Genomic DNA, 25,512 nt, shown 5'->3' with positions numbered 1-25,512 from the left:
AGTTCTAATAGGTTTGTTTCTTGATATTTAAATAACCATGACTTTTAAATCTATTTGTTATTTAACATAAAAAAAATACATAGCCTAAAAAGTTTTTACCTCTGTGTCATAGAAGATGCATCTTCCATCATACGTGCCTATGACGGCATATTTGCCATTCTGACAGAAGTTGGCAGCTGTAATCAATTTTGTCTGCCCATCTACTTCATTCCATAATGCCACTTTTTTGTCAGGAATGTTCCAGAGTCGGAGTTTCCCATCCAATGAACCACTTAAGAAGTACCTGTCATCCTGAGAGGACACACTACGTTAATCACTGCTTGTGCTATGAGCATGCCCTGATTTTCTTAAAACCTTCCTGTCCCATTTCCAAACAGCTTCTCTCCAGAACCTCCCAAATAAGAGCTCTCATCTGAGTAGATCATAATGTTTAAGAAGGCTGAAAAGACCATGTTAAAATTACTGGTAAATGGAGATCAGTTTCTTACAGATTTTTTACAAGATTACACATATGCAGTGTGTATACCTGCCCTGGTTTTGGCTGGGATAGAGTTAATTTTCTTTCTAGTAGCTGGGATAGTGTTATGTTTTAGGATTTAGTAGAAGAATGTTGATAACACACTGATGTTTTCAGTTGTTGCTAAATAGTGTTTATACTCAGTCAAGGGTTTTTCAGCTTCTGATGCCCAGCCAGCAAGAAGCCTGGAGGAACACAAGAAGTTGGGAGGGGACACAGCCAGGACAGCTGACCCAAACTAGCCAAAGGAATATTCCATACCATGTGACATCATGCCTAGCATATAAACTGGGGGGAGTTGGCCTGGGGAGGGATCACTGCTCGGGAACTAACTGGGCATTGGTCAGCAAGTGGTGGTGAACAATTGCACTGTGTATCACTTGTTTTGTATATTCCAATCCTTTTATTATTATTGTCATTTTATTATTGTTATTATTATCATTATTAGTTTCTTCCTTTCTGTCCTATCAAACTGTTCTTATCTCAGCTCACAAGTTTCACCTTCCTTTCGATTCTCTCCCCCATCCCACTGAGGGGGGGGGGGGGGGAAGTGAGTGAGCAGCTGCATGGTGCTTAGTTGCTGGCTGGGCTTAAACCACAATACCTCAAGTTAGAAAATTGTTCAGTGTTAACACAGTTACCTTTTACCCTCTCAACATAAGTTAGAAAAATACTAACCTTGCCAGGAGTTAAAAGCTCCTTTCAGAGTTCCTGATACATCTACCAGTTGTGTATATTCAGGGAACACTGAAAAACACTCTTCCTCCACTTAAGTTTTATTAATATCAGGAAGCTTTATTACCATATTTTTAAAAAAAAAAATCATAAAATAAGATAGGTTAGAAGGGATCTCTGGAGGTCTCTGGTCCACCTCCCCTGCTCACAGCAAGGACAGCCTCAAAAGTTTGATCAGGCTGTAGAGGGTTAACCTGTCAAGTTTTAAACATTCCCAAGCATTCTGTGGCCTCTGTACAATCTGTTCAATTTCATTATGACTTTTTTTTTCCACTAATATTTAATCACAACATCCTCCATTGGAAATTCTGACTTTCACAAAGTTACATAGAACTGTACCAGCTTTGATGTTATAGCCAAGAGAAAATTAACTTTCTACATCATGCCTACAAATGGTTAAACCACATGAACACTCCTGGTGAAGTTTAGTGTTACAAGTTCCAGAATATTATCCAATAGGGATATTTTTAAAGTGCACAAACTCTATTATTCAATTATTTTTTTTTTAATTGAAAATAAAGGGGAAGGACTTTTGTAATTTTAAATTCTGCCTCTCTAGAAGACAGAGGGCAATTACACTTACCCTTGGATGGAACGCTATAGCAGTGACAAAGTCTATATGCTGGAAACAGCAAAGACATTCTCTTCTTGATATGTGCCATAATCTGACAGTTTTGTCCATGGAAGAAGAAAGCAAGAAGTAATTCTGTGAAACAAGAGAATTCCATGGTTATTAACAGACACAAAAGTAACAGAAAAATACAGAAGCAATCTGATTGGTAAAGCCTTACCAATTTCTCTGTTGCCATGAAATGCAACATTTTATCCAAGCAGATAAAATATTTTATCCAAATTATCATTACTGATTGGTGCTTTCCTTAAGACCAGTATAATGATGCTCAGTCACAGAAAATTTTCTGGAATAATCTCAATGGAAATGAGTACTTGGAAAGTAGTTAAAGTACTCAGAGAAGAAACAGCACAACAGGCTTCAGAGAAGGGGTGAGAGTCTCTCCTGCCTAAGATCCTTCAGCTAGACTGCATTCTTAAAATTACAACTGTATTCCAAAGTGGAGAATTAATTGAATAAGCTTTATGTGAAGCATTTTGAAAGTTAAGCACAACCTAATTCTCTAATTTTAAGATATATGTATATATTCAGCAACTTTAGAATCTGTACACTTTGCAAAAAGAGTGAAGCATACTGAAGACAAGAAAAGTGATAAGACCATAAATCAGAAATCATACAGCTCAATGGAAATTCCTCCAACTGTAAACAATTTAACTTCACTATTGAATACACAATTGTAATTGTTATTAGTTTGATTTTTTTTTTTTAAAGATGACTTTTAATTGGACAAGCCCAAGAAGTTTGTTCATTTTATACCAACTATTTTGGCTGGAGTAAGTGTTGTCTCTACAAACCTCTTCTCTTAACTTCAGTGATTGTTTCAAATTGTTTAGATGTATGGTTCCAATGGCAATTAACAAAATAAAACAATGAAAACACAGGAGAACTGTGTAGTCTGTATTACGCTGCCTTACTTTAGACCAGGAAAGATCAAGAAGATCTGCTGTATGCCCTTTGTATTTGCAAAACGGTCGTTGACGAAACGGGGCATTTTTATCATCTGGGTCTTCATCAACTCCACTGCAAATCTATCAGAGAAATGTATAGAAACATGTTACAAAATGTTAGCTGGAAAAATTAACAATAAAGCAAATATTGCTTACAAAAAGTACAGGGCCAATAACAGTTTGAAGAACAACTCTTACAACTTTAAAATAAGTAACACTGCACTAATAAACAACCAAAGTAAATTTCAAGTACAATGGGCTGTAAAACATTATCTTGAAATTCCAAAATTAAGCAGCTTTACTTTTTCCATCCATACAGCATTTATTCAGTGGGATAAGCTTGACAGCAATTTAAGCAAACATCTGAAGATAAGCTTTTGGAACAATGTCTATCGACCTTGAAAACTGCATTCCAATTTAGAATATAAACCGTGAGTTAAAGTTTCCATGTTTCTAGCGCACATCAAGAATGGTACTTCCTCATAAAAGACCCTTTCAGAACAAACAGGTACAAAATAAAAAAACCCCTAGAAGTTCCTATATAAAACCTCTCCAGCAAAAAAAACCCACTCTAAACAACATCCCTGGTGTGTGTGGCTAAGCAAGCCTATTCATTTACCCGAGGTAAAGAAAGATTCCTGGGCTGCCCCCACCTCCTGCCCCTGCCAAAACAGGGCACATTAAATAATGCTAATACTAAAATCTTTGCTTAAACCCTGATTTTGTCATTTGTTTCTTACACTACTGGAAACCAAAAATAGAAGAAAACCACCTTAAATACATTGATTTTAATGGCAAGTTTACTAAAGTATCTGAACACTCTACAGGTAAGAGTGTCTTAATTTTCATCAGTCATGTTCCATTTTATTCTACATGGATTTGAAAAATTTAAATACATCAAATTTTATTATGCTTCTGAGTATCCCATTGTTCAGTTTGACCTTCCTCAGAAAAGACAGCATCAAGTCAGACGTTAACCATAAGTAATGCTCCGAGGCAAAACACTAAGACAGGAAATTCAACAATGTAGGTTTTTCTCCTTTAGCATTTCACTCAGAAATCTACTCTGGCAGAAGGCCACAATAAAGCTCTGCAGATTTTGTAATGCATTAAGTTTGGTGACATACTTTCTTGCTTGCAACCCATACATGTGGGATAACAGTATTTGACTGAAGATGGCTATTCATAAGACAGTTTGTCCATGCCTCAACACAAGCCAAGAACTCTTTAATGTGTGTTTGGATAAAGCAACAATGAAGATCTGGCACTACAGAACAATGTGACCCTCCCCACCTCTTCCACTCCCAATACCTAGTATACATACCCCTGCATCAGTATCAGACTTCGAGGAATTCAGACTCTCTTGAGATGGGGAGGGAGAGACACGGCCTAGAACACAGGCAGAAACACCATGGTCAACTCTAAGTTCCCAAATAACTAGAATTTCTAGCGTTTTAGAGTTTGAACAATGCATAGAAAGATACCTTCTGTGTTGTACTTCATTCGCATGTTATTGAAATAGTCAAAAGCATTCTTTAAAACCCATATTCTTACTACGTTGTCCTGTCCTGCAGATGCAAGTAATCGACCGCAGTGAGAAAATTTCATTGTCCAAACAGCACCCTGTCAAAATCAAGAGATCATTGTTTAACTGCCTTTTTCCATATCAAAAAGCCTTTCTGCAATGTCAACTGACAAGATTTAGGACATATACAAGATACCACAACTAAAATAAATTGTAGATCAAGACACTGAAAAGTAACTGTTAAGACTGGAAGATTGTGTAACATACTTGAAAAACAGTTTGAAAGAAACAGCCCACAGGGCAGTTTACTGTAGGAGAGGAGTTAAGGGAGCTCAGCACTACCACAGCATTCTACATAAAACTGACAGGATTAGTAACAGCCAGCCAGCCAGGATTCTGAGTGACTTATAACCTGCTATTTGATTTGTAGCTGCACTTGAAGTTACACAAGCTGTGCTAACACTTTTTTTTTTTTTAAAGTAGAAATTGTGCTTGGTTACATCAATTCTGGCAACCAAAATGAGTACTACATATATTTGTTAAATTCAGAATTGGCATAAGGATTTTGCAAAGCCTTTGAAGACAACAATTATTTCTCCACTGCAAAGTCCAAAGAATCAGTAGTCAATAAAACACAGTACCAGACAAGCAGTATTTCATTTCCTCCTGTTATTTAATGAACAGCTATTAGGCATTTGATTCCACCAACCTAGCAGCCTTTCAGGATGCTTTTGGGGAATTTCCTAGGTTTTAAAAAGTCAAATACTGGCACGATGGAAACTAACAGAGATGGATTACCAGTAGGATAGGAAACTTTAGTTGTGGATGACAAGCCTGAAATCTCTGGTCACCAAACTGATTGCTGTAGGTCATTATCTTTAGCCTAACACTTAAAGACGGGAGACTGTTTCAATTGTTGTCAGACAGTTGCTGGCTGGAGAAGAATCTGGGAAGTCAGGAATACTAGAATGTATTTCAGACTCTGCAGGGAAGCATGCACAGTTCCAACAGTGATGAATAGGTAGTTTTTCTGCCTTATTCTCCACAGGTATCTCTGCAAATATCATATCCCTATCTCTCCCCTCCTTACCATTCTGCTCTACGTACCCCATTAATCTCTTCCCACTTTTGCCTCCAGAACCTGTCTAGTATTTCTGTCCAATACTTGTGTTCATATTCTAATAGGCAGACTAGTTTATTTGCTGCTGTGTAAGTCAAACTTGCTGTTCTGTGCTCAGTTCTGGTAGTGGAACATAGCCTATTTCAGCCTAAATTTGTAATTGCAGGAACCAAGAAACCAAGTACCACTTGATACCAAAACTCGTCAAGGAAAAGCTCTGGAGAATCCCTGAAGTATCTACAGACTTTTTTTTCCTGAAGATCTGATCAAACCAGCCAAATTTTCATTTCTTGCCAGAATATTGTCTTCCAGAATGAAACTGCTCTTCAAGAAGCATAAACCTGAGAGTCATTCTGGAGGTCACCAAGTAGATGAAAACTAAAAGTCGAATCTCAGGCTGAACAGATTCAGCAAAACCACAGATAAAATTTGAAACCTACCATATGCTCTCCACTGAGATCCTGAACAACCTTAATTTGTTCAAAGTCATAAGGTCCCTTGAAGCCATGTGCTGCTTTGAACTTAACGGGTCTTGTATACGGCATCCCTTCATCATCACTGGAAGAGGGATCGTCTTGATCTGTATGGAAGACTAAGAGGAACACAAATTCAACAGTACATATTGCAGCACACATTTACTCTACTAGTAAGCATTTACCAATACTTTTCTGGTAGCAGATTAGTCTTGAATTAGCAATTTTTTATAATTTTAAGATCTTAAAGCAAAACAAAAATACTGTTGCATCAAGGTCTAAAAATACATCTACACTAATTTTGTGTTGCAGTGAATCCAAACACTAAACACTCAAAATAAGAACTGCTATCCATTTTTGTTCTGCCCCTTTCTCTGCACAGGGTCTTGCATTCAGCAGGCCCTGCGCTAAGTGATTTCTGTCAGTTTAATGTGTGCTGAAAATTATTGTATTGGTTTCTTCCAACTGAATACACTGAAATGGCCTGGTGATTTGCCCACAAAGCATAAGAATTGCAAAAGAGCTGGGGCAAACAGCCAGTGGCAACACAAGATGCTAAAGTGCAGCAGTTCTGTGGCACTTATCTCAGGCTGTGGTTAGACTGGCTTGCTGCAGTACTAGAAGTCTGTCTGAAGGAAACACTGATGAAACACAAAGGGAAGAATTCAGTTGTAGTTGGGAAATCTTCTAACAGGATCTCAAGCTATATAAGAATTCTAATGGTGGCACTGGTTGTCAGAAAACCATCTGATTTTATTGAAGTAATGAAGACAACCCCCACTTCTACCTTTGCCGGAATAACTTTCCAAAAAAGTTTACATTTTGGTATCTAGACAGCTTTCTAACAGATTATAGTATTCAACTGGTTTAGCTGAAAAGGTCTCTCAACTACTACTTTACATGAAGTCGTCCTTGTAACCCGCTAGTCTCAAAATGCCTACCAAGCTACAAGCTTTAACTCTAAAAAGCCACATCATCAAGTGTACAGTGGTAGAATACAGCAGTATATGTCCCTCAGCCAGCTTTGATTCCTAGAAGCCCACAGATAAACAGACTATCCTATTAAAAAAAAAAGTGTCATTTACCTTCGTCTCGAACACTCTTAACTTTATTTACAGCACGTTCACCATATTCTTCAGCAAGGTGCTTTGCTCGCTTTACAGATTTGCCAAGGAACTTTTTCAGCTGTGTCCTTAAAAAGCAAGAGCACTTTTTCAACACGTAACACTGGCATATTCTCATTTTTTGCTATTATGAATCAATAGTTTTGATTTGAAATGCAGTATTATCTCTTTCCATTACTGCTTCTTAAAAATAAGCATTTAATTTGCCAGCTGTCATGTAATCTTCAGTTCAACTGCAGAGCAAGGGGCTTATATAAATTCAGGTATCACTTGTTCTTAAAAGGTAAGCTGTTCAGAAGTCAGAAAAGAAGCTTCAGCTTAGAACAAAACCTGCCTTTTGTTTGTAGGGACATGAAACAGCATCTTACGTTTTTTGTTTTAACCTTCCTCCATCAGAATCAGTTTGCTGTGTCTGCATTTTGTCTTCATCGTCAGACTGCGCTGCATCGTTACTAGGAAATACAGAAGTGATTGTTTAATACAAAATCATAACAAATCTAAATTGAATGAAACATTAGTAAAGCAAGATCTGCATTTTAGGATCCATCTTTATCCCTTCATGTAACACATTGGAAAAAACAAAGACGTGATGTTAATCAAGTAATAAAACAGATCTTTAAATTCTTCGGCATCTTGATAGTAAAACTGTATACACTCTTTAGATGCCAAAGATACATTACTCCTTTCCACAAATATCAAACTTAAGCTCACTGTGACGTTTTGAAAGCTAAGAGCAGACAAAATAAATTACATTACTAGGAACTGGTAACGTGCCACCTTGCTCTCAAACCTTGCTTTCCATAGACCAAATAAACTAACAGTGGTTAATTCTGAAACAGAAGAGCACAGTTCTGCAGAAGTGAGCTTTTCAGTGATAATACAGCAACGCAAAAAACCTAAAAAATGTCTGATGTATAAATTCACATAAATCTAGGCCTTTGAAAAAAACAACTAGACTGACACCATTTCCTGATCATTAAGAAACTGTATTTTTCTATCAAAGTTTACAGACTCAGTTTTAAACATTAGAAGGGCCTAAAGCTCTGTTGAGAGCAGGAAAACCTCAAAGTAGTCAGCTATACTGATGACGACAGATCTTCAGAGGACCAAAGTTTACTAAATTAAGCACTGAAAAAAGCTACAGGAGGTGGTAGCATGAACAACATATAATACTTGAACAGAAACTGTGCTTAATTCAGTACAGAAATGACATTTAGCACATCAAGTGCTAACTGCAGTTCAGCTGGATTTTCATAGTTGCCTGTTAATTTCCAGCAATATCATCAACTTTTAGTTAACTTAAAAGAATTCAATAAACAGCCTAGTTCACAGAGAACTGGGAATTAGCACTCAAATGAGTCAGATGGATTGGGACTCTCTTTACTTGCATAAGAGCAGCCTCCATGTATGCAAAAACTATGAGAGCAACGGTATCAAAGAGCTGAAACCTATCATCATTCATACCTGACATATTCTTTAGTTCTCCTCATGATATGCAAAGTTAGGGGATTAATGCCTGTTGGCAACTTTTCCTCTGCCAAACTCAGGGGTATTTCTTCACCTGTATCAAGGTTTTTTATCATCACACTTGCTAGAATTTCCTATGGAAAAAATAAGATGTGAAATCAAGGTGATTGATAAGACTCCAAAACCTAGAGCAAAATAGAAATCACCTGATCTTACAGATTATTCATCTTGATGGGAAATTCTGTAGCTCACTAAATATTTATTTTATAAAGACTAAGTTAAAATTGCCTTTAGTGTGTTAGTGCAAACATTATCAACCACTATATGCAGATGAACAATTACATGTCATCAGAAGCTTCAATTTCATAAATCAGAAATGCAGCTAGACATCAGCCACTGTCTGACATGTTCCATGCTAATATCAAACATTATGTAATTAAAAGACATTGAAGTCTTCCACTTTCAGATATTCTAACAGCTGTAGTTTAGATTTAGTCAAAGACAACCTTTACCTACAGAGAAAAAGCATTTAAACCTAACTAGTACTACAAATGAAAAGGGTTTTTTGGAGCATCTCATGAACATATACATCTGTTCAGCAATAGTTAAAAAAGCTATACACAGATAAACACAAATAAAAACTGGCAGGAGCCCAATAACATCATCAGGATTAATGGAAGTTATTAACTGAAGAAACTATTTTTTAATATTAGCAAAATCATTCTCCTATTGCTGACTCCTTCCCCTTTAGATGCTTGACAAAACGCCAAGTTTGCTGGTGTTCCCTCACACTGAAATCTTGTAATGTGTTTGCACAGCTACAGACACAAACTCATACCATTTCAGCTCTATTACAGCTCACACTTTCAAATACTAATACTACATATGACTCAGGGACCACAAAGTGCTTAGGTGGACAAAGCCAGCATGCCAACATGCCTACTTGCATCCCTACTCACAGCACGTAGTGGTTCAGAGAACAAGAAGTGATGTGCAACTACTCCAATTCATTCAACAGTCTGGAAAAACAAGCACAAGAACGTATTATGTACAGACCACATTCATTAATACCTCATCTGTGAGCTCTCTTCCAGAATTCGACCTGGGTCTTTGTGGTCCAAGTACTTCATTTGCTGTTTGGCCATCAGCTGCTTTCCCATTTTCCTGAAATTTTGCAGACATAGAACACATAATCTCTACTGTAACACTAAAGTAATAGAAAATATTACAGTTATTGAACTTAGAACCATTTTCCAATACCTGTGCAGTGACTATTTTGTCTCCACTAGTTGCACTTGCCAAATCCAAAGAAGGCTGAGAATCTTTGGGCACACCCTCTGTCACTGTACCTGGAGTTAAAAGACCACCAGCTGTGAAGTTCTCTCGAGAAACTGAAGAGAGATTCGTATTAGAAAGAAAAGCATAACACTTGCCATAGACAGGCTACAGGTTGTTAGAATCCTAACATTATAGTTACACTCCTGAACACTCTGACAAGTTCAATTTTTTTTAAACATCAACTGCCACCAAATCTGCCTTATCAATTATATATTTCACATATAGTTGGAGGCACAAGCACAATTTCACACCTAGTCCTCTTAAGTTTTACTAACAATTTTTTTTGTCATTTCCCTAGTAACCCAGGATTATGCATTTTCATGAGACCTCAGTCTACATCTTGACTTGTATTTCTATGCAAACACAGATTGCACACATTTTATTTGACGTGTGTAACTTTTTTTAGTTTCTGTATTGATGAGGCAACTTCTCCTTGCTACAAAAGTAGCTATTTTGGTAGGAAGCATTAGTTTTCAAGAAAGTCTACGAATTAGGAACACTTGTAATGCAAAAGGGTATTTCTCCACTGTAAGAAGCTAAGATTGTTGAAGAATTTTTTTTTCCCCTCATTTACATGTCAACTAAACTAAAATCACAAGATTGAACGATTCTTCATTCAAACCACAAAAATAGTAACCATGTAGATAACTAAACCCATCTAAAATAGAATACTTGCCTTCTAAAACAGGTTTTTGCACTTCAAAATCCAGTTCACTCTTCTTCTTCCGGGGTGGTGGAGCTGGCCTTGCAGGTGGCGGTGGTCTTGGAGGCGGAACATTTGTTGGAGGTGGTGGCCGTGCTGGGACAGGCTTCTTTGTGCTAGCAACTATATCAGGTTCTACAGTAAGCTGCCTTGGCGGTTTTGCTGGAGGCATTTCTGTTGTAGAAAGGTCTTTGGTAGACAAATCTGAAGCCACTTGTTCTAAAGTATTTGCCTCTTTCTTGTCTGTTATGTCCTCATTTTTTGATGTTTCTTCTTGTGCTTCAGTTTCATCCATTTTATGGTCAGTTGCATTTGTTACTTTTGTTAGGTTATGAGTTTCCTGTTGCTCAGAAGTAAACAAAAGCTTCCCTGATTCCAATTCAGTGTCCTTACACACACTCTGATACACCGGTTCTCTAGGGTCTTCTTGTAATGATATTTTAGCAGCTAATACTTCTGGAATACTACTAATGATACCTGCTCCAGAAATCCAAGCATTTGCATCTGAAGTTGGAACAGTCAGTTCTTTTCCTCTAGAAGCTAAAGAATCATCATCCAGTTGTTGTGCCTTCTGACTTTCTTCTATAATACTGTCAATAATCTAAAAAACAAAACCAAAACCATTCTGCTGTTAAATAGCAGGCATTTCTAGGGCACACTTACCAATCAGTCTGTACAACACTCACAAGAACTCATTTGTACACAAAATATATTTTGTTTAAAAATTTTGGAGACCTAGGTGCAGAAATAGGCATAACTGAAAAATAAAACTGTGGTGGGTTGACCCTGGCTGGACACCAGGTGCCCACCAAAGCTGCTCTATCACTCCCCCTCCTCAGCTGCACAGGGGAAAGAAAATATAACAAAGGGCTTGTGGGTCAAGATAAGGACAGGAGTGATCACTCACCAATTACTGTCACAGGCAAAACAGACTCAGCTTGGGGAAAATTAACATAATTTATTACCAATCAACCAGCATAGGGTAATGAGAAATAAAACCAAATCTCAGAACACCTTCCCTCCACCCCTCCCTTCTTCCCGGGCACAACTTCACTCCCGGATTTCTCCACCAAGCCCCCCGCAGCGGCACAAGGGGGACAGGGATGGGGTTTACGGTCATCACATGTTATTTTCTGCCGCTTCACCTCCTCAGGGCAAGGGCTCATCACACTCTTCCCCTGCTCCAGCGTGGGGTCCCTCCTACAGGAGACAGTCCTCCATGAACTTCTCCAGCGTGGGTCCTTTCCACGGTGTGCAGTCCTTCAGGAGCACACTGCTCCAGCGTGGGTCCCCCACGGGGTCACAAGTCCTGCCAGAAAACCTGCTCCAGCGTGGGCTCCTCTCTCCACAGATCCGCAGGTCCTGCCAGGAGCCTGCTCCAGCGCGGGCTTCCCACGGGGTCACAGACTCCTTCGGGAACCCACCTGCTCCGGCGTGGGGTCCTCCCCAGGCTGCAGGTGGAGATCTGCTCCACTGTGGACCTCCATGGACTGCAGGGGGACAGCCTGCCTCACCATGGTCTTCCCCACAGGCTGCAGGGGAATCTCTGCTCCAGCGCCTGGAGCACCTCCTCCCCCTCCTTCTTCACTGACCTTGGTGTCTGCAGGGTTGTTTCTCTTACATGTTCTCACTCCTCTCTCCGGCTGCCGTTTTCCATCTGTCCCAACTTTTTTTCCCTTCTTAAAAATGCTATCACAGAGGCATTACCACTATCGCTGATTGGCTTGGCCTTGGCCGGCGGTGGGTCCGTCTTAGAGCCAGCTGGTATTGGCGCTCTCGAACACAGGGGAAACTTCCAGCAGCTTCTTACAGAAGCCACCCCTGTAACCCCCTCCCCCCGCTACCAAAACCTTGCCACACAAAGCCAATACAAAACCAAAATGACTAATTTCCATTCTTCTTTAATACACTTTGAGAGAAAGTTAGGAAACAAAAGCTGTTCACTCTTCAGAGTTCTCATGCACTGCTAAATATGATACTGTAAATTACACAAATAATTCAAAACTGGTGAATCCTAAACACGTTTTTAGAACACTTAGTTTGATATTTACCCTTTAGATGGACACTTTACTAACATTAACAACAAATACTAACCTATGCTAGTTTCAGGACAAAGACTGGTTATTAATTTATTTAATATTTCTAGTGTGATGCTGGAAGTGCAAAGCAATATTTAACTAACCTCTTTTGAATCATCTTGTTTCATTTCTTGTACAAAGGTTTCATTTCCAGCTTTTTGTAGCTTGCTGTCCATATCCTATGGAAAAAAGATGGTAGATACCGTAAGATGATGGTACTAAGTCCTTCAGTAAGATGATCTAACAAAAATATAGCTACATCAGCTATATAAATTGTGTAAAGAACAAGAATTCTGCTACATTTTTACACATTACTGCTGTCAGATAGATGTTTAAACAGTAATACACAGTACACAAGAATATTTCACACAACCATACGGAAAGCCTGTGTACTATTGAACAGAAAAGACAGTTATCTTTTGAAAGGTTTCAGCCTCAACTAAAATAAAATTTAAGGTAGCATGAAGTTTTAGAGAAACATACACATTTAATAATCTGCAGCAAGGAAAATCCATATTAAAATATTTTGTTCTTTATCAGGTTGTGGGAAAGGATGCAAGAACTGTATTATAACTACAAGTTTTTTAGAAATTTCCAGGCTGAAATAATGTGAAATAATGCTGAAATAATGTAGTAAATCTTTGTAACAGTTTTAAGTCTTCGTTAGTTTTAAAAAAATAATTAAATAAATCATACTTAGGATAGGCAGCCCTAGGAATACTGGAATTTTAGATTACATTTTGGGCATGTTAGGTATGGATATTCCACACAAGTCAGGCAGATCTATCAAGCGGTCACAAATATGCCTCTGAGGCTCTGACATGGAATCTTATGTTCTACAATTATTCCTAGTGCACGTTGTCTATTTTTGCTATCAGTTATCTGCATGCAGATCTTTCCGAAATCTAAATAATCTGCAGCAGAACAAATGAAATGACAGGATTTAAACAAAAACCAAGAACATTTTCAAAACATTTTGATGAAAGACTGCATCAATATTCAAAGCTGAGTATACTATTCATTCTGTATATATGTGTAATCAACACTACCAGGATATTATACTACTGATGTGAAGTCAGCTTGCAATTTAGGAAGTATGGTTTCAAGATGCACAAACAGCATCAACACTTTGGCATATCCTACCAAACAAAGAATTAATAAAAGCAATTCAATAAAGGTGGCCTTGTGTGCTGAAACAATGTAGTAAATCTTTGTAACAGTTTTAAGTCTTATTTAGTTTAAAAAAAATAATTAAATAAATCATACTTCGGATAGGTAGCCCTAGGAATAGTGGAATTTTAGATTACATTTTGGGCATGTTAGGTATGGATATTCCACACAAAGTCTTAAAACAGGACTGAAAATATGCTAGTTGTGAGTGAACACATTCATCAATTCCTGAAAAATCTTAGGTTCAGAAAAGCAACTAGTTTATACCACAGAAGGTATAACCAGAAGCCTGCTTTAACCTCAGTTAGTATGGTCTATTTAGAACTTCATCATATGCCTTCTATTTTACATGAACTATTGATCACATTGCCTATAAGCATACGTATTACCAATATCTGAAGGGGAATCTGATAGAATCCTTGAGGTTGGGAGGGACCTGTGGAGATCCTGTAGTCCTCAAAGCAGAGCCAACTAGAAAAGGTTGCTCAAAGATGCATCCAGTCAGGCAGGTTTTGACTATATCCAAGGATGGAGACTGCACATCATCTCCATGCAACTTGTTCCACTGTTTGACGATCCTGCACAGTCTATTTGGTGACCAAAGCTGCAGATAAAAGCCTGTATTTGTCTCACAAAAGAGACAAACTCCTCACAACTGCTCAAAGGATTAAGTTACCTAGCTCAAAACACTACAAAAAACCAAGCATATCTCAACTGATTCCCTGAGCTGAGATATAGAACTGCTGTTCTACTCCTTCCTCCTGCCTACAGATACAAAACTCTCTTCTGTTGAGGTCAGCAGTCTCAACTGTCCTCAACTGTCTCCCCACAATGTTAAAGCCCCCAAAAGCTAGCTGTTACCATTATAAACTATTTTTGTTAGGCTATTAATGTAATTCTGCTTATACAGCTTTGGATATGCACAAGATACCTAATCTCCTTATTAAACAGTTATTTTGGAAGACCTTCCCCCTATTTTTGGACCTTGACAAGATTTAGAGTGACCACCTAGTACAAATATTTTTAAAAAGTCTAAGGAGAAATTTCTTAACATTCAGCTAGTCAAACAGAACCTTTATGGAATACTAACATACTACAATATGTTTGAAAAAAATACACAACTCTTTTAGACACCCATCTTTGAGAGTTCTGACCTCAAGAAATGGCATATCATGCAGAGACAGCTGAAATTATAGAAAAATTCTTCCTCCCTCTCCACTCCTTCCACAAAGTTTTTCTAATCTAAATGCAAGTTCTACTTTGCTTTATCACTAAAATCTGTCTTCAAAGGTACGATGACTTAAATGCTTAAGTGTAATCAGTGTCTACAGAAGCCCATTATATTAATTTCTAATTTTGTTGACATTAAACTCACACACCTGTTAAACTTTGGACTTAGGAAATATTTCTTACACATTCCTAGACAAACTATACTATTAGTCACACATTCACTAAACTGATACAGTACCAAGCAGAGAAGCAACTACTTTTTCCACCTTCAAAAACTTGGTTTTGAACAAGTGACTTAGGAAGATACTTTAAAAAATAAAAAAACCCTACAAACAACATACAAACCTTCATAGCTAATAATTCAGTCAAGACAGTTTTGAAATTCATTGATTGTACTGGGTTTAATCAGAATGATAGAGCAACATTATCTGAAAGGCTTACACATGTAATACTTAATCATTAAAGGGACATAAACAGAACACAAAATAGGGGATAAGTCTCTGTTCCATAAGAGATACCATAAGATATGGCATCTTTGTAAAAAGATTATTGATTCAGAGCAGAGTACTGCTGACAAATCAGAAACACTATTTTCACTATGACTTTCCAACACTTTACAGACAAAAATGTCAAGCCTTCTTTAAAAGTGTTGCATAGCATCACCTTTGGCCCTTTTGAGACCAGGAAATGTGTTATTTGTACAAGGTTCCAACTCCTCACCTGTTTAATGTGTGCCAGAGTCAGCTGCACTGTCACTATGCACAGATGCAGCATACCAATTACTTGCGTGGGAAGTGGCAACACTGTCTCATTAAGCTAAATATAGTGTTTTATCTTCAAATAACCTAGAGGGGAGGCTTTTGAAGTACAAACACTGGGATTTTTTTCTTATTTTGAAGACAGAGGAGAGCAAAGTCAACTATTTCACATAATTCAAGACCAAAAACCAAGTGCTGCAGAGACTTGCTTACTACTCACAAATCACTTGAAAGAGGGTAGTCTAGTAATTAAGTAGAGTGCAACTAAATTGCACATATACATTTCAGAATAAAATTAGCTTCAAGACATGTTAACATACCCTAAATAAAAGTAAAGTTGGAACTTCAAGAGACATAAGCACAACAATTGCTACTTAGAACAAGGAAAGCCTATAATTTCCTGTCTGTGCAGATGTTAGGGCTACCATAGCTCATTTACTTTAGAGAGAAATGCTCAATACTGTGTTCATCAACAAACATGTGATTGATTTTAAGAAGAAACTCACCTTTAATACATGGGATCCAACTTTTGTCGGTGACCTGTTAGAAAGAGAATACAGACTTAGGCAGAGCTCAAAGAAAAAAAGAAAATCTCTTGACAGTAAGCTTCATATTAAACAGTCTATAGCACAGTCTTCCTTTACAGTGAATGTATACTTGATACTTCAGACAAGCAAGAAAGTGAATGTTTCTCATACCATTCCTTTACATAAAAGGCTCCAAGTGCCCAACTGTCTACAATGCACAGATCCACAGCTTCTACAATCCCTGAAAGTTTCTCAACAGAATCTTCTAGAAATCATATTTCTATCACCCTTTTTTAATAAACTGATGCTTTTCCAAGTACACATTTAAAAACATTTCGCATTACAGAGAATTTAAAATCGGCATGTACCAGGAGCACAGGGTGGACATCAAAGAAACCAAAACTCACAAAGCAGAATTACAAATGCTCCAGCATCTTGCACATCAAGCACCTGAACCCTAATCTGTAGAGTCAACACTATTGTAGCCATTCTGTCCTTCAGCCTCCCTAATAAAGGCAAGGTCTTGTTTCTAATCATGACACTTAGTATAAATATAAGTATTTACATTGTAACAGGAGGGAACTAGTTTTGCACTACTTGCCAAAATGCATACTCTGAAGCAGTGAATTTGCATTAGCATCCACTGACACATAATCTCTCATTTCACTAATTACATGAAAGAACAGGGTATCTTAGGGGAATGGTATCAACTAATTACTTCTCTTCAGGTCACCACTCAATTCAATCAGTGAACAGTCAAGTCTTACTATATCCTGAACTTACATTTTCCACAAGAATTTCAGAATTCTAGAAGACATTTAAATATTGAGTCACACTGCTTACTGTGACTACAGGACCTTACTCATATATAAAGAAGTTGAAACATTGGGCCAGCTGATCTTTCAAGGCCCCTTTCCAACCTGGGGTGTTCTACAATTCTATTAGTTTGTCAGTCACAAGCAGAGACCAAGTTACAGAATACTTCCTTAAAAGCTTACTACCAAATTAACTACAACCTGGATTGTACAAGCATCCCAGCTGGCTACCAAGGTCAGTGACACTTGACAGCTTTGAGTATCACCTTGTACCAAGCAACATGGACAAATATAGAAATCTGTCTAATTTGCCGCTCCTGCCTCCAAAACAATGGTTTCAAGGGATACTACCTTCTCAAAAAGAAAACTATTTCCATTTCATTTTTAAGAACTTCAGTTCTTCTCTTTACTGTCTGAAAGCATTTCATCATAAAAAGAAAAGATCACATTTATCCAGCAGAGGTAAGTACACAAGGAAGTACAGTGGATTGGTGTATAAAGACTGTATCATTTGTAACTAATTTAACACCTTAAACCTAGATGCTTCTGTCTAGATATTGACACTTAAGATGCACAATATCTGTAACACTATTTTGAGGCATAATCCTCCTAGGAGGCACTAACCCCAATCTGCAAAAAAGAGCAAAATCAGTATTTTGACCTCAAAAACAAACACATCTTTAGTCTTCCAAAATATATTGCTGAGAAAGGCCACAGCCTGTGTTGAATTTCTGGTTACTGAAATGTTTTCAGCTCCAGTATCAACTCTTGGATTTCCTTAGAAATAGTGGCAGAAACGTGTTCCAGTTCATTAAGTCCGCAAGATGACTTTAACAATTAAATATATTTATAATTACAACATTAATGCCTAGGCTTCAGCAAGGTGTAGGGTCTTGTCATACAAGGCACTGCTTAGACGTTACGACCTAAATAAAATACAAATCCCTCAACTGCAAATAGATATTTTAGTTTTCTATTGTGACACTTCCCACCAATTAGCAGGTCACTTCTGGTACAGGCAAATCATTCCTCCACTGGTAACACAAAATATGAGTTTCAAAAGACATTGCTACCCTTTCAGTCTTCTTCAGCTAATTAGTTTTGTGGAAAACTGGCACTCAAACCAAAACAGATGTTATTTCCCACTCTCATGCTTTACTCAAATACCTTGGGAAAAAGCTGGTCAAGTGATAAAGGTTACAGAGCTAGGAGGTGTAGACTATAGCAGTGCTGATAGCTTGATACAGCACACATACATGTCTTACATTAAGGTGAAGCTTTATCATTGAAATTACATGCTTTTAAACCACTGCAAAGCTTCCACAACTATTTGGCAATAACACCACTTTTGGATCAGTTTATAATATAGCCAAGTAAGTTTAGTAGCTTGCCTGAGATTATTTGAACTATGTGTTTACAAGCACCATCACTCCCTTAGTCATGATTAGTTATTGCTTATGTGCTATTACATTTATAAAGACAAAGTCAGTCACAGAATAAGTTTGGTAACTTAAGTCTCTTGTAGTTCAACATTACTCTGGAATGGTCTTGCCTTCCCAACCACCTGAAGTCATCAGCTTTCTCCACTCAGTTTTACTTCAAGGCCACTAGTTTTATGGACACAGTATCTGAAATGCTTGCATTTTTTTAAAAGTATATATGGTGGGAAAAGTGTCTGAAAAGTTTTCTATGAAGATCAATCCAGTGATCAAACATTGATTTTGCTTTGAAAGATCTGTAGGTTTACAGGGTTATAAGGCAGAACATGAAGACTGACATATGCCACAGAAAACATAAGGCTAATTTTGTTGTCTAGTATGATTGTTTAGTAAATAGTGGGATTTATAAATTTTTAACAATAGATCTTGTAGACTGCTTTCACATAAAATACTTCTAACTTAAGTTTTCTTACATGATACCACTGTAACACCAGTTTAACAAAGGAGGGGCTCAAGGTTATCTACAAAGATTAAACAAAATTCAAAGAAAAATCCCATTTCACCTGCACAAATATAACCAGATGCCCATTAATCTGATTCAGCTGTCAAATTCATCCTAATACTAGCCAGACTCTAGGAAGCTGCCATTCCCACTCTCAGGTAGCTCCAGCCTAGTACCTATTCAAACTAAGGTTCACATTTTCAACATGTTGTTGCTAAGTTTTGTGACAGAAAACAAAACATTTAGCCCTTAAAACAAAACAAAACAAAACACAATGATGTGAATAACTGGCCTTGGTCAAATCCCAGAACCACACTGCACACTGCCTGCTTTCCTGGGAGGATGTACATTGTTACAGAGCAGGTGTGTTAACAGGCAGATGGAAAGAGGTTTAAAGTGTATATATAGTAGCAGTACACTGTACAGAACATACAGGTTCAACAACCATCCCATAACTGTATTTACTGCTGTCCTTCAGCTTGCAGAGGCACACGATGTTTTCCTCCCTCTAACCTATGGCTGGCCTGGAAGCTACCATTATTCTTGCTGCAGCTCATTGTGGCAGTCCACACCTTCAAAACCACAAGGATTCATTACTGCAATGCACTGTTTGGGCTGCCCTTGGAAAGCGTCCGGGAACTTCAGCTAACTCAGAACACAGAAACTTGACTGCAGTGCTGCAAGTCACTACAGCAACATAACTAACACTTCACACTACCTGTTTGCTGCCAAGATAGGTTTTGCATGTTGGCTAAAATACACATGAACAAAAAAGTTGTACTAAGCATGTGCCATGTGTCAACAGGGCACAACTTAACATTATCTAGCTTCCTACCCAGAAGAAAACTAGATTCTTCAGGAAAAGCATCAAAGCAACTTCAAAAAGACAGGACTACTTAAGTTAGAATGCAGTAATATAAATTAAGGTACCAGAGGACATTTCCCATTATCTACACCAACTCTTGAATCCAGTGCCTTTTGTTTGGTTTCTCATAATTTTTAGCATACGAGTGCACTAGAAACAAACTTGCCTCTTACTGTTAGGCATGATGTTCAAACTATTAGGTTTGGCAGTTCTTGATTTCAGAGCAGGTAGATCACTTTTCTTACAAATAAAATATAAGAGGGTCTGTCACATGCCTGCATCCAAACAAGTGTGCCTTCATATTGTCCTTCTCTCAAAACTGACATTCGACTTCATGGAACAGTTCGTGCCTCTAAATTTCAGGCTCTTTTTCTAAATCTATTCTGTGGTTATAGTCTTTTGAAAGCAGAGTGACAGAGGTTAAATAAGGGCATCTTCTGTCACACTACCTCTCCCTCTCCACTCCTCTAGCTATACAACAAATAGATGCCTTCACTGACCAGTCCACAAAGGCACCTAGATCTTTTCTCAAGGATCTAGAAAAACATATAGAAACAGACATTGTTTGGGACCTACTTATCTAACAGATGGACACTCTCCACACATTCTGTCAGAAGTAGATGTATTACATGTAAAAGGCAAGATGTAAATCAGAAGTGAAGCATACAGGCCTAGCCAGAGGGGACACAAGTCTCCAAACACCTGGTTTAAACACACTTCACTTTATGGAAGTCATCAATACAGGAGAGCTACGTCAGCCCATTATCACCTGAAAGAAACATTTTGTAACAAGTTATGTAATTTTTTTCTGATTAATTCTTAAAGGGCACCAGTTATATATGTACTTGAGGATGCAGATATGGTGCTTTTGTTGGGGGGGGGGGGGGGGGTTAAGCATCAGTACCTATTGATTGACAGTAGGAATTGGGAGCCAACATCTACCTTGAAAATTCCACTCTTGCACATCACGAGACAATTCATAAAACAAATAAATAGCATATAAGTCAGCAAGTTTACATAAACAGTTGTCACCATTCAGAATTTTTATATCAGCAGTTATTAAACTTCCCCACATGGAACTCGGGACAGGGGGGAGGAAGCTACAAACCCCACATTTTTAATGGGGGCAAATATATCACACCACTTTGCTAAAAACTGGCTATAGCATATGCTGCCAAAAAGGATTCCCAAGTGTTTTTGCTCATCATCATAACACTGAAAGCACAAGGAAATGCCTCAAACTGCAGAGGGCAATATGCCCTTGTTTTCAGTTGCCCTTTCTCCCACAAAAACGTTTTGATTTTTTTTTTGTGGGTCCCAATTCAATGCCATTACACATGCATGGGTCTCAAAACTACAATCTACAAGCCTGCTTCCAAGAAGTGTCCAATGTAAATGTGAAATTAGCTCTTAAAAAATCTCAAAGCTTATTTAGAGAAAATGCTCTCCATACTATTAGCACAGATTCAATAGCAGTCTGAATTACAGATTCACTATCTGTATTGCAAACTAAGCCCTCTGAGATTACCTCCTTACTTGACTCAAGCTGACAGAATTCTATTGACTTGAGTCAATGATGCATCCTTATAGGCTATGGAAGAGAAATATAAAAGTTAAAAGCAGCTTCCATTTTAATTTCTAGTGAGTGGCTTCATATTATCAAGTTCTCCTTAGATACAGGTGGGCAAAACCTGCAAAGTCAGGACATACGGCATTATCTGTATCAAATCAAAGGTAGGATGTGCAGTTGGGCCAGATTTAATGGCTCACTTCTACCAAAAGGTCTGGTTCCCCCTTCCTGCTTGTGGCTTCTAGCCACACAAATCCCATGCCTTCACCCTCTCTCGTCCCCACCCTGTCAGGTTCCAGCTGTTTTAACTTATTGACTATTTTTGCTGTTTCTCATTTTCAGCTGTTTTGAATTACTTTGAGTTAAAGCAACTCAAAGAAGAGTTTGATGATCACTAGTGCCAGAACAAGGTAAGCAGTTGGAGCAAAACCTCATTTCAGTACAAGCACTATTAATTTGTCTTACCACATCTTGCGGAACTGTATGCTAAGTTGTGCTTTTCACCAGGCTACGTAAAAAGCTAAGTTCAGAAAAGCTTTGATACAGGATGTGTGGGTGAGGAGAAAAGATCTAGTCTTTCCTTTGTTCTAGGCATCCAGTGACCACTGACACGCAAATTAAAACAAGCCCTTAGTCAATTATTAAAGCTTCAGATAGATGGATCCCACAATCCACATCTTAACTGCTCTTTGAACAAGCTACACGAAACCTCATCCTACAAGGTCAAATAATAGAGAGGTTTGGTACAGACTACGTGAAAAACAGAACTGATACAAGCCATAACCTGTTTAGCACACAACCGGAAAGAGATATTTACAATTTAAAAAGAGGGAGCGTATTTGGCTGACATCAACAATATGGTGACACAGTTAGCTTTGAGGTAACAGCACTAGGAATCTACATTATAAAATGCGGTTAAAACTTCACTACACAGAACCATACACAGGCTAAATACAAGAAACATCAAAGCAACACCATTAAAAGCAAATGACAGAGCACACTAGAAGTTGTTTTACACGCAGCAACAGTTAGCCTGTTGCTGAAGAAGCTCGCTCTCTTCTTTTTCCTCAGAAAGCCTGTCATCGTGTTTCAGGGATTGGTTCTGCCGGTCCCGGTTTCACCTCTGCACGTCTTTTCTAAAAACTACATATTGCCTGCCCAAGGAAGGCAGATATGATCTCATCGAGACAATGGCTACTGCCATCCCCACGAGCCTTAGAAAGTACATCGAGAACTGCTCGATTTCTTCGCACCCTCTTGACTTTCGGGCTTGCCACTCGCTCAACCAACCCACCGCCGAGCGCAGCCCCGCCTGCCCGCGCCCGGGGCGGCCGAGCACCTCGCTCCCCGGGCGCGGAGCCCTGTGCCTCCAGGCGGGGGGACGCAGGGCTCGGGGCAGCCCCCCACTCCCTCCCCCCTAGGGAGCGCCCCAACGGCCCTGCCGGTCGGGGGCGGCCGCCTCCCCTCAGGGCCGCGCTGAGGCAGGGAGGGAGGGAGGAAGGGAGGGAGGGCAGGGCGGCGGCCGCGCCGGACTCACGGCGCGGGGGAGGCGCCCGCCAGGTGCACGTCCTCGGGCGCGTCGTAGAACTCCTCGGTGTCGCTGTCGGAGGCCATGACGGCGCCGGGCCGGGCCGAGCCGAGCCGAGCCGCGCCGGGCCGGGCCCAGCCGCCGGCAGCGCAGCGCAGCGCAGGGCGGCCGCCGCCACCTCAGGGCAGGACGGGCTAGGCGGGCGGGCGGGGGCCGCGCGCGGCTCTCGCGAGACCGGCGCCGGCCCCGCCCCCTGCCGGGCGGAAGTGCGACCGGAGAGGGGAGGGAGGGGTCCGGCGCCCGCGGCGGCCGAGCCGGCCCCCCGCCGCGTGACGTCAGGGCGAGGGGCGGCCTCGCCGCGTGCCCCCCCCGCCACCCCAGCCCCTCCGCGGCGCCCCCTCGCGGAGCAGCCGGCGCGCGCCGCGCGGGGGGCTCCGCGTGCAGCGCCGTGCAGCGCCGTGCACCCCGCGCGGCGCCGCGCAGCCCTGCACCCCTCACGCGTGGGAGGCGGGGGTGGCAGTGCTGCCCGCCCGCTGGCTGTGGCCGACGGGGCAGCGGCGTCGCCGCAGCACTCGGCCCGGTTTTTCTGCTTGTCTCACGATTGCTCTTTTCAAGGCGGTTGCCGGAGCAAAAGCGCGCCCACTGTGAGCTTTCAGGTGATGCGCTAACCGAGGCCCATAAATCTGACGCAAATATTTACCCCTGCTGTTAAACGCTGTCAAAACACTCGGTTAATAAAGGCAAGCAAAAATGCAGTGGAAGAGAAGAAAGGAGGGAGTCCGATTTTTTTCCCCATCAGCCTGGCCATAGGGGGAAACCAGAGTGAAGGTAATAGTGGGAATCAGATGGCAAGAGAATTAGGATACTCTATGAGATGAATTGCTAAGAAATTTTTAAAGGACTTTTTTTCCATTAACTTCTGTAATGAGCCGGTAGCAGGAATTAAATTATATGGTTCCTTATTTGCTTTTCCTTGTATTTTGCTTCCAATAAATTGCCATGTGATCTTCCAGCCATTTTTCTTCTGCCATCAAATTATGAATGATCAGACAGCAATAACTCACAGAGGAGAGAGGCTTCCCTTTGAAACCCAAAGTGCTTTTCCTTTTAATATCTGCACGGCAATAAGTACCTGTTTCTGAGCCAAAGCAGTATTCCTTCATCAATATGTGTGACAATGACAGGCTGATTGTAACTTTAAGCTTCCCTCGACATTCTCTATGTTGACCTCCCGTCCCTCTTCCTCTCTGATACCCTTCGCTGGGTTACAGCTCTTTTTCTGAGTCTTCTCTGACTTCTAACAAGCACAGCCTTTCCCAAAGCAGCGACAGAAACTAGAGCTCTCTATCTATGCACTTATTTTTGTAAAACAGGTAAAAGTTTAGTATATATGAGACAGCTACCATTGTCAAATCGGTCGACACAGAGGTGCTTGTGCATATGCAGGCACGCACACATGCACCTGCCCTTGCACATGCGTGTGGTGTGGGGGCCACGTCCTCCTGTGCCCTTAAAAAATCACGAAGCTTCTCAGCCAAACCAGCAGAAGGGCTGGGATGACAGGAAGGAGACGAATTGGAAACGCATGAGCAATCCTTCTGATTCCTCTTAAAAATAAGGAAACATGAGCCCAGCGTACAACTTAAGCTCTTAATCCTGAAGAATTTGGGCAAATAAGTAGTACAGAAAATCACTGATTTGTGATTCATTGCTCACTGTTCTTGCTCTAACTGACAGCCAAACATGACGATTGCATTAGAGTAAGTAGGATGGTCTCTAAATTATTAAAGACAACAATGATGTAACCTTAGCTAGAAAGGCAGACGGCTCTAGAAACTGGGGAAAAAATGCTATTGAGAAGCATCTTGAATTGTGTATCAGTTTGCCAGTAACTGAGGGCAGCTGCACAACTTCATGTTTTATTAGGCAGAGGAAATTACGCAGTTGCAGAATTGAGGAACATTCAAATAAAAGCCCAATTCTGGCATTTAGTCGGGTCTACATGATGATTAAAATTCAGCTTAACTGCAGTGATCTTGACCTTCCCACTCCAAACCCACTTGCCTTTTACATCGGAGTGGCCTCTCAGAGGCTGGTAGAGCCCCCAGACCAGGAGGCTGGGGCCACACAGTGGCACATCCCAGCCTGCCTTTGTCCATGGAGACATACAATATTGGCTATGAAGGTCTCATGTAAGCATCAGCAAACCCACTGGCCAAGACAGAGCCTGAACGAGAAGGTGTTACTGCTGGCTGGCAGGTGCCGGTGGGGTTACGCTGGCTCCTGACTCTGCAGGGTGTTGCCAGGGCTTTGCAGAGCCTGGCCAGGGCTGAATGCTGTTATCTTTGCTGCTTGTAGAGATCGGCAAGAGGACAATCGGGTGTAACCGGGACAAAGTTTCCAGAGACAAAAGATATAGGTTATAACTAGTGTTTACAAATGACCCGGGT

The 25,512-nt window shown here is 40.0% G+C and overlaps 1 protein-coding gene across 2 annotated transcripts in view; it reads right to left on the bottom strand.

The window, feature by feature from the left end:
* The window catches only part of WDR44 (WD repeat domain 44), a 28,991-nt gene extending 5,714 nt beyond the window's left edge, over positions 1-23,277 (bottom strand). Inside the window, exons 1-15 of one of the 2 annotated variants that reach the window (XM_069811384.1) lie at positions 23,072-23,277; positions 16,323-16,356; positions 12,763-12,837; positions 10,554-11,181; positions 9,800-9,930; positions 9,611-9,703; positions 8,537-8,673; positions 7,441-7,524; positions 7,034-7,140; positions 5,916-6,067; positions 4,315-4,453; positions 4,155-4,219; positions 2,798-2,911; positions 1,836-1,958; positions 100-291 (exon numbers count right to left, since the gene is read on the bottom strand). In XM_069811384.1, the coding sequence (XP_069667485.1) occupies positions 100-291; positions 1,836-1,958; positions 2,798-2,911; positions 4,155-4,219; positions 4,315-4,453; positions 5,916-6,067; positions 7,034-7,140; positions 7,441-7,524; positions 8,537-8,673; positions 9,611-9,703; positions 9,800-9,930; positions 10,554-11,181; positions 12,763-12,837; positions 16,323-16,356; positions 23,072-23,148 (2,151 nt within the window). In that variant the 5' untranslated portion in view covers positions 23,149-23,277. The remainder of the gene's footprint in view (positions 1-99; positions 292-1,835; positions 1,959-2,797; positions 2,912-4,154; positions 4,220-4,314; positions 4,454-5,915; positions 6,068-7,033; positions 7,141-7,440; positions 7,525-8,536; positions 8,674-9,610; positions 9,704-9,799; positions 9,931-10,553; positions 11,182-12,762; positions 12,838-16,322; positions 16,357-23,071) is intronic. The other variant, XM_069811385.1, reaches the window with a different exon arrangement.
* Positions 23,278-25,512: the final 2,235 nt, after the last annotated feature.

This window comes from Haliaeetus albicilla, chromosome 23 (genome assembly GCF_947461875.1).
Source record: "Haliaeetus albicilla chromosome 23, bHalAlb1.1, whole genome shotgun sequence".
In the NCBI taxonomy this organism is placed as follows: Eukaryota; Metazoa; Chordata; class Aves; order Accipitriformes; family Accipitridae; genus Haliaeetus; species Haliaeetus albicilla.
This window is presented reverse-complemented; position numbering and strand designations above follow the sequence as displayed.